The 13,852-nt window shown below is 35.3% G+C and overlaps 1 protein-coding gene across 2 annotated transcripts in view; it reads right to left on the bottom strand.

Annotated features, from left to right (window-relative positions):
- Positions 1–13,852, bottom strand: part of LOC149781283 (nonsense-mediated mRNA decay factor SMG8-like) — a 161,143-nt gene that overhangs the window by 12,902 nt on the left and 134,389 nt on the right. For both annotated transcript variants that reach the window (XM_089935366.1, XM_089935367.1), the window contains exons 20-21: positions 2,559–2,680; positions 117–175 (exon numbers count right to left, since the gene is read on the bottom strand). In XM_089935366.1, the coding sequence (XP_089791492.1) occupies positions 117–175; positions 2,559–2,680 (181 nt within the window). The remainder of the gene's footprint in view (positions 1–116; positions 176–2,558; positions 2,681–13,852) is intronic.

Raw genomic sequence — 13,852 nt, 5'->3', positions numbered from 1 at the left:
AAGGCTAACTCTAACCATTAGTCATTTACCTTGACTCTGTATACAAGACTAACTCTACCCAGTAAAAACACATAGTAAAACAAGATGTGCGTTCTGTGCATGTGGATTTAACTTACCTGCAGTGACATGGGCAATACAGGGGCATATCTAGATTCACTAGCTTGTTGGCATTGTCCTGAAAATATTGTATACATAATAAAACTAAAAGAATTTTATATAAATTATATAAAAAATTGCTATACAATATAAAATTTCAAAAGGTGTTTATAAGATAAGAACAGATACTGAAAGTGGACTGACAGGGATGGTTTGTCTGTTAATTTGTAAATTTGTAAAATGTTGAATACATATAGTATTTAAGTTTTATTTATTCAAACACAATACATAATGACCACACAATGCACAGCTTGCTATATAATTTGCTGAAAGTATTATGACAGGGCAAGTTGTTGATCATCACATAACCTATTGGATAGATGCATTGGATGTAGTAGTGAGGTGATACAAATTACATTTTTTAACATTATTTTGACATCCAGCAAGACAATTTTTAAGGTTAGAAATCATAATACACAAGTTTGTGCTTGTGTACATCTGAAAGTGCCTGTGTATATTTGATAGTGCCTGTGTACATCTGATAGTGCCTGTGTATAGTGCCTGTGTACATCTGACAGTGCTTGTGTACATCTGACAGTGCCCATGTATATCTGATTGTACCTGTGTACATCTGATTAGGCCTCTATACATCTGACAGTGCCTGTGTACATCTGACAGTGCTTGTGTACATCTGACAGTGCCCATGTATATCTGATTGTACCTGTGTACATCTGATTAGGCCTCTATACATCTGACAGTGCCTGTGTATATCTGATTGTACTGCTGTACATCTGATTGTGCCTATGCACATTTATTAGTGCCTATGTACATCTGATTGTGCCTGTGTATATCTGATAGTGTATGTGTGCATCTGATAGTGCCTGTGTACAACTGATATTGCCTGTGTACATCTGACAGTTCCTGTGGACATCTGATTGTGCCTGTGTACATCTGACAGTGCTTGTGTACATCTGACAGTGCTTGAGTACATCTTATTGTGGCTGTGTACATCTAACAGTGCCTGTGTACATCTGATAGTGCATGTGTACATTTGATAGTGCCTGTGGCATGCTGCAACAATATTAGGCCATGATATTCATTATATGTAACATTGTTGGACGAAAAAGCTTTCGGCTTTAGAAAGGTTCCTACTATATAGAGTCATTCATATAATTATTGGGGGTCTGGTCCCCACAAGTGTATGTTATGACCAGGCATCTGTTATATGGAGATGTCTGCTCAGGCAGGTTAAACTGTACTCAGTGCACAAAATGGCTCAGTAGTTTATAGTGATGTCTTGCACTGGGGCATCATGCCACAGACATGTAGCATGATGTCCCACCCAGTCACATTATCCTGATACCAGGCTGACCAGTCCTAACACTAACCTCTTAATGCTGAACACCAAGCGAGGCAGCTCTACACAGTTGTTAGTATCATTTTTATCAGTCTTTGGTATGACTTGACTGGGGTTTGAACCTGTGACCTCCCGCATCCAAGGTGGACGCTCAAGCCACAAGGCCAGTGAAGCAGTCTCCCAGTACATATACTTCTTGACTTAAGATAGTGTAAATGAACTGAACCATAAGAAAATTGTTCGAGATAAATGTCTTATAAGTGGGATACTTGGTAGACATGCACAACGTTTGCCAGATGGAAAAGATTGGAAATCATTTAAGTACACAGACAGAATAATATGTAAAACTTAAATTTTTAAAAAATAAAAGTGTAAGAAAATTTTCCACCTGACATTACAGGTAATGGTCTCATCTCAAATTATTAAGTACAGTACCCAATGTTCCCCTGGTACACAACACAATTTATAATTAGTGTTCTAAGTCCTTGAATTGGGTCCTGGCCTTTCAGATATGTTGTCTGTTCCCCAACGCTATCAAACCAACATAATAGTTTATTATATAACTTAGAATAATCATGGATCCCATTATATTAAGTCAAGTTCACTTTTGTCTTGCCTGCAAAAATGCTTATGAGCCATTTCAATCCTTTCACAAAAGTGTTGTCAATATCACTGCTGGCATTGTCATCAACGTAAAGCTTTAGATTTCCATTCTTTTTCCCTCATACAATTATTAAACTTAATATGTGCACTGTATATTCATCTTGGACAGTACTACTCACCACTGGCAAATAGAAATAACAGTGACCTACATTTGTTGTTGTAGTTGCTTTGTAACTTTTTGGATTATGCCAAGTGGAAGATGACAAGATATAGCATTGTGCGGAATTCTTGATTAAAACTGTCACAAATGTCATATAGTTTTAATCTCTACAAATTATAAATCATTAACATTTCTTTTCTGACAAAACATGCATATTAAATTAAACCATTACAATATACATCTGCTTAAAACCAAACTCATCATAATAATGCCTCATTTTTAACACAGTTCTTTTTAATGACTCTCATCCCCCATGTTATAAAGGGAGATCACTCAACCTACCTTGACAGTGCTGGTGCTGGAGACTTTGATGATCTTCTCTGGCCCACTGCAGAAAAAACGATGTCCTCTGGGACACTCGTATTCTTCTCCAAGGAACACTCGGCAGTTGACCTCACTTATTTCTGGAATAAATAAACAAAATAAAATAGATCTAATAAAGCACATAACATAGGTTACAGTAACATAGCTGGCAGGTAAAGAAGGATGCTATACTCACTTGAGATACATTTCTGATCCAAGTTTTCATGATATGGTAATGACCAGTAATGGCAACTTTACCATTTTGATGAAAGTCTGTTACAAATCTACACATTTCAGTAATACTGGATAAGAGTTACAAAGCCATAAATACACACACAATCACACTGTAATACTGGATAACAGTTACAAAGGCATAAATACACACAACCACACTGTAATACTGGATAAGAGTTACAAAGGCATAAATTCACAATCACACTGTAATAATGGATAACAGTTACAAAGGCATAAATACACAATCACACTGTAATACTGGATAAGAATTACAAAGGCATAAAGACACACAATCACACTGTAATACTGGATAAGAGTTACAAAGGCATAAATACACACAATCACGCTGTAATACTGGATAAGAGTTACAAAGGCATAAATACACACAATCACACTGTAATACTGGATAACAGTTACAAAGGCATAAATACACACTGTATTACTGGATAAGAGTTACAAAGGCATAATTACACAATCACACTGTAATACTGGATAAGAGTTACAAAGGCATAAATACACAATCACACTGAAATAATGGATAAGAGTTACAAAGGCATAAATACACAATCACACTGAAATCCTGGATAACAGTTACAAAGGCATAAATACACAATCACACTGTAATACTGGATAAGAGTTACAAAGGCATAAATACACAATCACACTGAAATACTGGATAACAGTTACAAAGGCATAAATACACAATCACACTGTAATACTGGATAAGAGTTACAAAGGCATAAATACACAATCACACTGTAATACTGGATAACAGTTACAAAGGCATAAATATACACTGTAATACTGGATAACAGTTACGAAGGCATAAATACACAATCACACTGTAATACTGGATAAGAGTTACAAAGGCATAAATACACAATCACACTGTAATACTGGATAAGAGTTACAAAGGCATAAATACACACTGTAATACTGGATAACAGTTACGAAGGCATAAATACACAATCACACTGTAATACTGGATAAGAGTTACAAAGGCATAAATACACAATCACACTGAAATACTGGATAAGAGTTACAAAGGCATAAATACACAATCACATTGTAATACTGGATAAGAGTTACAAAGGCATAAATACACAATCACACTGTAATACTGGATAAGAGTTACAACGGCATAAATACACAATCACACCGAAATACTGGATAAGAGTTACAAAGGCATAAATACACAATCACACTGTAATACTGGATAACAGCTACAAAGGCATAAATACACACTGAAATACTGGATAAGAGTTACAAAGGCATAAATACACAATCACACTGTAATACTGGATAAGAGTTACAAAGGCATAAATACACACAATCACACTGTAATACTGGATAACAGTTACAAAGGCATAAATGCACACTGAAATACTGGATAAGAGTTACAAAGGCATAAATACACAATCACACTAATACTGGATAAGAGTTACAAAGGCATAAATACACACAATCATACTGTAATACTGAATAACAGTTACAAAGGCATAAATATACAATCACACTGTAATTCATTGTAAAAGCAAACTTTGAAGAAAAATACTGATGAATAAAAATATACTGATATACACTGCTGCACTGTTCATACATTCAAACTATACTGATATACACTGCTGCACTGTTCATACATTCAAACTATACTGATAAACACTGCTGCACTGTTCATACATTCAAACTATACTGATAAACACTGCTGCACTGTTCATACATTCAAACTATACTGATATACACTGCTGCACTGTTCATACATTCAAACTATACTGATATACACTGCTGCACTGTTCATACATTCAATAGTTAATGGTTCAAATGTATCAGCAACAGAGGCCATATGATGTACGTATTTCTATCTCACGTTGTATGTTCTTTAGTAAAACTTATCAGTGAAGGTAGCCATGTTTAGTATTTTTTACATCATGAATGATGATAAAACATAAATACACAAACTATAAAATTTATCAATGCTTAGTGTGCAATCTATTTTCCTCATTTTGATTCCCGTTTTTACATTTTGATATCTTAAATACTTTACATTACTTAATTCCTGTTTTAACATTTTCATATTTTAAATTCTTTTGACATTATTTAACTCCTGTTTTAACATTTTTATATCTTAAATTCTTTTGACATTATTTAATTCCTGTTTAAACATTTCTGTATCTTAAATAGTTATGACATTACTTAATGCCTGTTTTCACTTTGTATATTTTAAGTACTTTTGACATTACTTAATTTCTGTTTTCATATTTTTACTTAAAATTTGTGCTGCTATAGCATGTTCACATTCACCATTATTAACAACAGCAACAACTTGTCTTATCTTTACAACAATGACAACAAATCTTTCTCTCCTCAAGGTTACACAACATTATCATCATACTTAAAATTCTCCTCCTCCCATTAAGCCTATATTTGCAACATTATCATTACAATGACAACAACTCATCTTACCCCAGCCTATATTTGCAACATTATCATTACAATGACAACAACTCATCTTACCCCAGCCTATATTTGCAACATTATCATCACAATGACAACAACTCATCTTACCCCAGCCTATATTTGCAACATTATCATTACAATGACAACAACTCATCTTACCCCTGCCTATATTTGCAACATTATCATTACAATGACAACAACTCATCTTACCCCTGCCTATATTTGCAACATTATCATTACAATGACAACAACTCATCTTACCCCTGCCTATATTTGCAACATTATCATTACAATGACAACAACTCATCTTACCCCTGCCTATATTTGCAACATTATCATCACAATGACAACAACTCATCTTACCCCTGCCTATATTTGCAACATTATCATCACAATGACAACAATTCATCTTACCCCTGCCTATATTTGCAACATTATCATTACAATGACAACAACTCATCTTACCCCAGCCTATATTTGCAACATTATCATCACAATGACAACAACTCATCTTACCCCAGCCTATATTTGCAACATTATCATCACAATGACAACAACTCATCTTACCCCTGCCTATATTTGCAACATTATCATCACAATGACAACAACTCATCTTACCCCTGCCTATATTTGCAACATTATCATCACAATGACAACAACTCATCTTACCCCAGCCTATATTTGCAACATTATCATTACAATGACAACAACTCATCTTACCCCTGCCTATATTTGCAACATTATCATCACAATGACAACAACTCATCTTACCCCTGCCTATATTTGCAACATTATAATACAATGACAACAACTCATCTTACCCCTGCCTACATTTGCAACATTGACATTACAGTGACAATAACTCATCATACCCATGCCTATATTTGCAACATTATCATCACAATGACAACAACTCATCTTACCTCGGCCTATATTTACAACATTATCATTACAATGACAACAACTCATCTTACCCCAGCCTATATTTGCAACATTATCATCACAATGACAACAACTCATCTTACCCCAGCCTATATTTGCAACATTATCATTACAATGACAACAACTCATCTTACCCCTGCCTATATTTGCAACATTATCATCACAATGACAACAACTCATCTTACCCCTGCCTATATTTGCAACATTATCATTACAATGACAACAACTCATCTTACCCCTGCCTATATTTGCAACATTATCATCACAATGACAACAACTCATCTTACCCCTGCCTATATTTGCAACATTATCATCACAATGACAACAATTCATCTTACCCCTGCCTATATTTGCAACATTATCATTACAATGACAACAACTCATCTTACTCCAGCCTATATTTGCAACATTATCATCACAATGACAACAACTCATCTTACCCCAGCCTATATTTGCAACATTATCATTACAATGACAACAACTCATCTTACCCCTGCCTATATTTGCAACATTATCATCACAATGACAACAACTCATCTGACCCCTGCCTATATTTGCAACATTATCATCACAATGACAACTCATCTTACCCCAGCCTATATTTGCAACATTATAACACAATGACAACAACTCATCTTACCCCTGCCTATATTTGCAACATTATCATCACAATGACAACAACTCATCTTACCCCAGCCTATATTTGCAACATTATCATTACAATGACAACAACTCATCTTACCCCTGCCTATATTTGCAACATTATCATCACAATGACAACAACTCATCTTACCCCTGCCTATATTTGCAACATTATAATACAGTGACAACAACTCATCTTACCCCTGCCTACATTTGCAACATTGACAGTACAGTGACAACAACTCATCATACCCATGCCTATATTTGCAACATTATCATCACAATGACAACAACTCATCTTACCCCTGCCTATATTTGCAACATTATCATCACAATGACAACAACTCATCTTACCCCTGCCTATATTTGCAACATTATCATTACAATGACAACAACTCATCTTACCTCTGCCTATATTTGCAACATTATCATTACAATGACAACAACTCATCTTATCCCTGCCTATATTTGCAATATTATCATCACAATGATAACAAATCATCTTACCCCTGCCTATATTTGCAACATTATAATACAATGACAACAACTCATCTTACCCCTGCCTATATTTGCAACATTATCATCACAATGACAACAACTCATCTTACCCCTGCCTATATTTGCAACATTATCATCACAATGACAACAACTCATCTTACCCCATCCTATATTTGCAACATTATCATTACAATGACAACAACTCATCTTACCCCAGCCTATATTTGCAACATTATCATTACAATGACAACAACTCATCTTATCCCTACCTATATTTGCAATATTATCATCACAATGACAACAACTCATCTTACCCCAGCCTATATTTGCAACATTATAATACAATGACAACAACTCATCTTACCCCTGCCTATATTTGCAACATTATAATACAGTGACAACAACTCATCTTACCACTGCCCATATTTGCAAGATTATCATCACAATGACAACAACTTATCTTACCCCAGCCTATATTTGCAGCATTATCATTACACTGACAACAACTCATGTTACCCCTACCTATATTTGCAACATTATCATTACAATGACAACAACTCATCTTACCCCAGCCTATATTTGCAACATTATCATCACAATGACAACAACTCATCTTACCCCAGCCTATATTTGCAACATTATCATTACAATGACAACAACTCATCTTACCCTTGCCTATATTTGCAACATTATCATCACAATGACAACAACTCATCTTACCCCTGCCTATATTTGCAACATTATCATCACAATGACAACAACTCATCTTACCCCAGCCTATATTTGCAACATTATCATTACAATGACAACAACTCATCTTACCCCTGCCTATATTTGCAACATTATCATCACAATGACAACAACTCATCTTACCCCTGCCTATATTTGCAACATTATAATACAATGACAACAACTCATCTTACCCCTGCCTACATTTGCAACATTGACATTACAGTGACAACAACTCATCATACCCATGCCTATATTTGCAACATTATCATCACAATGACAACAACTCATCTTACCCCTGCCTATATTTACAACATTATCATTACAATGACAACAACTCATCTTACCCCAGCCTATATTTGCAACATTATCATCACAATGACAACAACTCATCTTACCCCTGCCTATATTTGCAACATTATCATTACAATGACAACAACTCATCTTACCCCTGCCTATATTTGCAACATTATCATCACAATGACAACAACTCATCTGACCCCTGCCTATATTTGCAACATTATCATCACAATGACAACTCATATTACCCCAGCCTATATTTGCAACATTATAATACAATGACAACAACTCATCTTACCCCTGCCTATATTTGCAACATTGACATTACAGTGACAACAACTCATCTTACCCCTGCCTATATTTGCAACATTATCATCACAATGACAACAACTCATCTTACCCCTGCCTATATTTACAACATTATCATTACAATGACAACAACTCATCTTACCCCAGCCTATATTTGCAACATTATCATCACAATGACAACAACTCATCTTACCCCAGCCTATATTTGCAACATTATCATTACAATGACAACAACTCATCTTACCCCTGCCTATATTTGCAACATTATCATCACAATGACAACAACTCATCTTACCCCTGCCTATATTTGCAACATTATCATCACAATGACAACAACTCATCTTACCCATGCCTATATTTGCAACATTATAATACAGTGACAACAACTCATCTTACCCCTGCCTACATTTGCAACATTGACATTACAGTGACAACAACTCATCATACCCATGCCTATATTTGCAACATTATCATCACAATGACAACAACTCATCTTACCCCTGCCTATATTTGCAACATTATCATCACAATGACAACAACTCATCTTACCCCTGCCTATATTTGCAACATTATCATTACAATGACAACAACTCATCTTACCTCTGCCTATATTTGCAACATTATCATTACAATGACAACAACTCATCTTATCCCTGCCTATATTTGCAATATTATCATCACAATGATAACAAATCATCTTACCCCTGCCTATATTTGCAACATTATAATACAATGACAACAACTCATCTTACCCCTGCCTATATTTGCAACATTATCATCACAATGACAACAACTCATCTTACCCCTGCCTATATTTGCAACATTATCATCACAATGACAACAACTCATCTTACCCCATCCTATATTTGCAACATTATCATTACAATGACAACAACTCATCTTACCCCAGCCTATATTTGCAACATTATCATTACAATGACAACAACTCATCTTATCCCTACCTATATTTGCAATATTATCATCACAATGACAACAACTCATCTTACCCCAGCCTATATTTGCAACATTATAATACAATGACAACAACTCATCTTACCCCTGCCTATATTTGCAACATTATAATACAGTGACAACAACTCATCTTACCACTGCCTATATTTGCAACATTATCATCACAATGACAACAACTTATCTTACCCCAGCCTATATTTGCAGCATTATCATTACACTGACAACAACTCATGTTACCCCTACCTATATTTGCAACATTATCATTACAATGACAACAACTCATCTTACCACTGCCTATATTTGCAACATTATCATCACAATGACAACAACTCATCTTACCCCCACCTATATTTGCAACATTATCATTACATTGACAACAACTCATCTTACCCCTGCCTATATTTGCAACATTATCATCAAAATGACAACAACTCATCTTACTGCTGCCTATATTTGCAACATTATAATACAATGACAACAACTCATCTTACCCCAGCCTATATTTGCAACATTATCATTACATTGACAACAACTCATCTTACCCCTGCCAACATTTGCAACATTATCATCACAATGACAACAACTCATCTTACCCTTGCCTATATATGCAACATTATAATACAATGACAACAACTCATCTTACCACTGCCTATATTTGCAACATTATCATCACAATGACAACAACTCATCTTACTCCTGCCTATATTTGCAACATTATCATTACAATGACAACAACTCATCTTACCCCTGCCTATATTTGCAACATTATCATCACAATGACAACAACTCATCTTACCCCTGCCTATATTTGCAACATTATAATACAATGACAACAACTCATCTTACCCCAGCCTATATTTGCAACATTATCATTACATTGACAACAACTCATCTTACCCCTGCCTACATTTGCAACATTATCATCACAATGACAACAACTCATCTTACCCCTGCCTATATTTGCAACATTATAATACAATGACAACAACTCATCTTACCACTGCCTATATTTGCAACATTATCATCACAATGACAACAACTCATCTTACTCCTGCCTATATTTGCAACATTATCATTACAATGACAACAACTCATCTTACCCCTGCCTATATTTGCAACATTATCATCACAATGACAACAATTCATCTTACTCCTGCCTATATTTGCAACATTATAATACAATGACAACAACTCATCTTACCCCTGCCTATATTTGCAACATTATCATCAGAATGACAACAACTCATCTTACCCCTGCCAATATTTGCAACATTATCATCACAATGACAACAACTCGTCTTACCCCTGCCTATATTTGCAACATTATCATCACAATGACAACAACTCATCTTACCCCTGCCTATATTTGCAACATTATCATCACAATGACAACAACTCATCTTACCCCTGCCTATATTTGCAACATTATCATACAATGAACACTCATCTTACCCCTGCCTATATTTGCAACATTATCATCACAATGACAACTCATCTTACCCCTGCCTATATTTGCAACATTATCATTACATTGACAACAACTCATCTTACCCCTGCCTATATTTGCAACATTATCATACAATGAACACTCATCTTACCCCTGCCTATATTTGCAACATTATCATCACAATGACAACAACTCGTCTTACCCCTGCCTATATTTGCAACATTATCATCACAATGACAACAACTCATCTTACCCCTGCCTATATTTGCAACATTATAATACAATGACAACAACTCATCTTACCCCTGCCTATATTTGCAACATTATCATCACAATGACAACAACTCATCTTACTCCTGCCTATATTTGCAACATTATCATTACAATGACAACAACTCATCTTACCCCTGCCTATATTTGCAATATTATCATCACAATGACAACAACTCATCTTACCCCTGCCTATATTTGCAACATTATAATACAATGACAACAACTCATCTTACCCCTGCCTACATTTGCAACATTGACATTACAGTGACAACAACTCATCATACCCATGCCTATATTTGCAATATTATCATCACAATGACAACAACTCATCTTACCCCTGCCTATATTTGCAACATTATCATACAATGAACACTCATCTTACCCCTGCCTATATTTGCAACATTATCATTACATTGACAACAACTCATCTTACCCCTGCCTATATTTGCAACATTATCATCACAATGACAACAACTCGTCTTACCCCTGCCTATATTTGCAACATTATCATCACAATGACAACAACTCATCTTACCCCAGCCTATATTTGCAACATTATCATCACAATGACAACAACTCGTCTTACCCCTGCCTATATTTGCAACATTATCATCACAATGACAACAACTCATCTTACCCCAGCCTATATTTGCAACATTATCATTACAATGACAACAACTCATCTTACCCCTGCCTATATTTGCAATATTATCATCACAATGACAACAACTCATCTTACCCCTGCCTATATTTGCAACATTATCATACAATGACAACAACTCATCTTACCACTGCCTATATTTGCAACATTGACATTACAGTGACAACAACTCATCATACCCATGCCTATATTTGCAACATTATCATCACAATGACAACAATTCATCTTACCCCAGCCTATATTTGCAACAATATCTTCACAATGACAACAATTCATCTTACCACTGCCTATATTTGCAACATTATCATCACAATGACAACAACTCATCTTACTCCTGCCTATATTTGCAACATTATCATTACAATGACAACAACTCATCTTACCCCTGCCTATATTTGCAACATTATTATCACAATGACAACAACTCATCTTACCCCTGCCTACATTTGCAACATTGACATTACAATGACAACAACTCATCTTACCCATGCCTATATTTGCAACATTATCATTACAATGACAACAACTCATCTTACCCCAGCCTATATTTGCAACATTATCATTACAATGACAACAACTCATCTTACCAAAGCCTATATGTGCAACATTATCATCACAATGACAACAATTCATCTTATCCCTGCCTATATTTGCAATATTATCATCACAATGACAACAACTCATCTTACCCCTGCCTATATTTGCAACAATATCTTCACAATGACAACAATTCATCTTACCCCTGCCTATATTTGCAACATTATCATTACAATGACAACAACTCATCTTACCCCTGCCTATATTTGCAATATTATCATCACAATGACAACAACTCATCTTACCCCTGCCTATATTTGCAATATTATCATCACAATGACAACAACTCATCTTACCCCTGCCTATATTTGCAACATTATCATCACAATGACACCAACTCATCTTACCCCTGCCTACATTTGCAACATTGACATTACAGTGACAACAACTCATCATACCCATGCCTATATTTGCAACATTATCATCACAATGACAACAACTCATCTTACCCCAGCCTATATTTGCAACAATATCTTCACAATGACAATTCATCTTACCCCTGCCTATATTTGCAACATTATAATACAATGACAACAACTCATCTTACCCCTGCCTATATTTGCAATATTATCATCACAATGACAACAACTCATCTTACCCCTGCCTATATTTGCAACATTATCATCACAATGACAACAACTCATCTTACCCCTGCCTACATTTGCAACATTGACATTACAGTGACAACAACTCATCATACCCATGCCTATATTTGCAACATTATCATCACAATGACAACAACTCATCTTACCCCCGCCTATATTTGCAACATTATCATCACAATGACAACAACTCATCTTACCCCTGCCTATATTTGCAACATTATAATACAATGACAACAACTCATCTTACCCCTGCCTATATTTGCAACATTATCATCACAATGACAACAACTCATCTTACCCCAGCCTATATTTTCAACATTATCATCACAATGACAACAACTCGTCTTACCCCTGGCTATATTTGCAACATTATCATCACAATGACAACAACTCATCTTAGCCCTGCCTATATTTGCAACATTATCATCACAATGACAACAACTCATCTTACCCCTGCCTATATTTGCAACATTATCATTACATTGACAACAACTCGTCTTACCCCTGCCTATATTTGCAACATTATCATCACAATGACAACAACTCGTCTTACCCCTGCCTATATTTGCAACATTATCATACAATGAACACTCATCTTACCCCTGCC

Source organism: Sinohyriopsis cumingii, chromosome 15 (assembly GCF_028554795.1).
Source record: "Sinohyriopsis cumingii isolate HCF-2022 chromosome 15, ASM2855479v2, whole genome shotgun sequence".
NCBI classification, from domain to species: Eukaryota; Metazoa; Mollusca; class Bivalvia; order Unionida; family Unionidae; genus Sinohyriopsis; species Sinohyriopsis cumingii.
The sequence above is the reverse complement of the archived record's forward strand: the minus strand, read 5'-3'. Positions and strand labels throughout refer to the sequence as shown.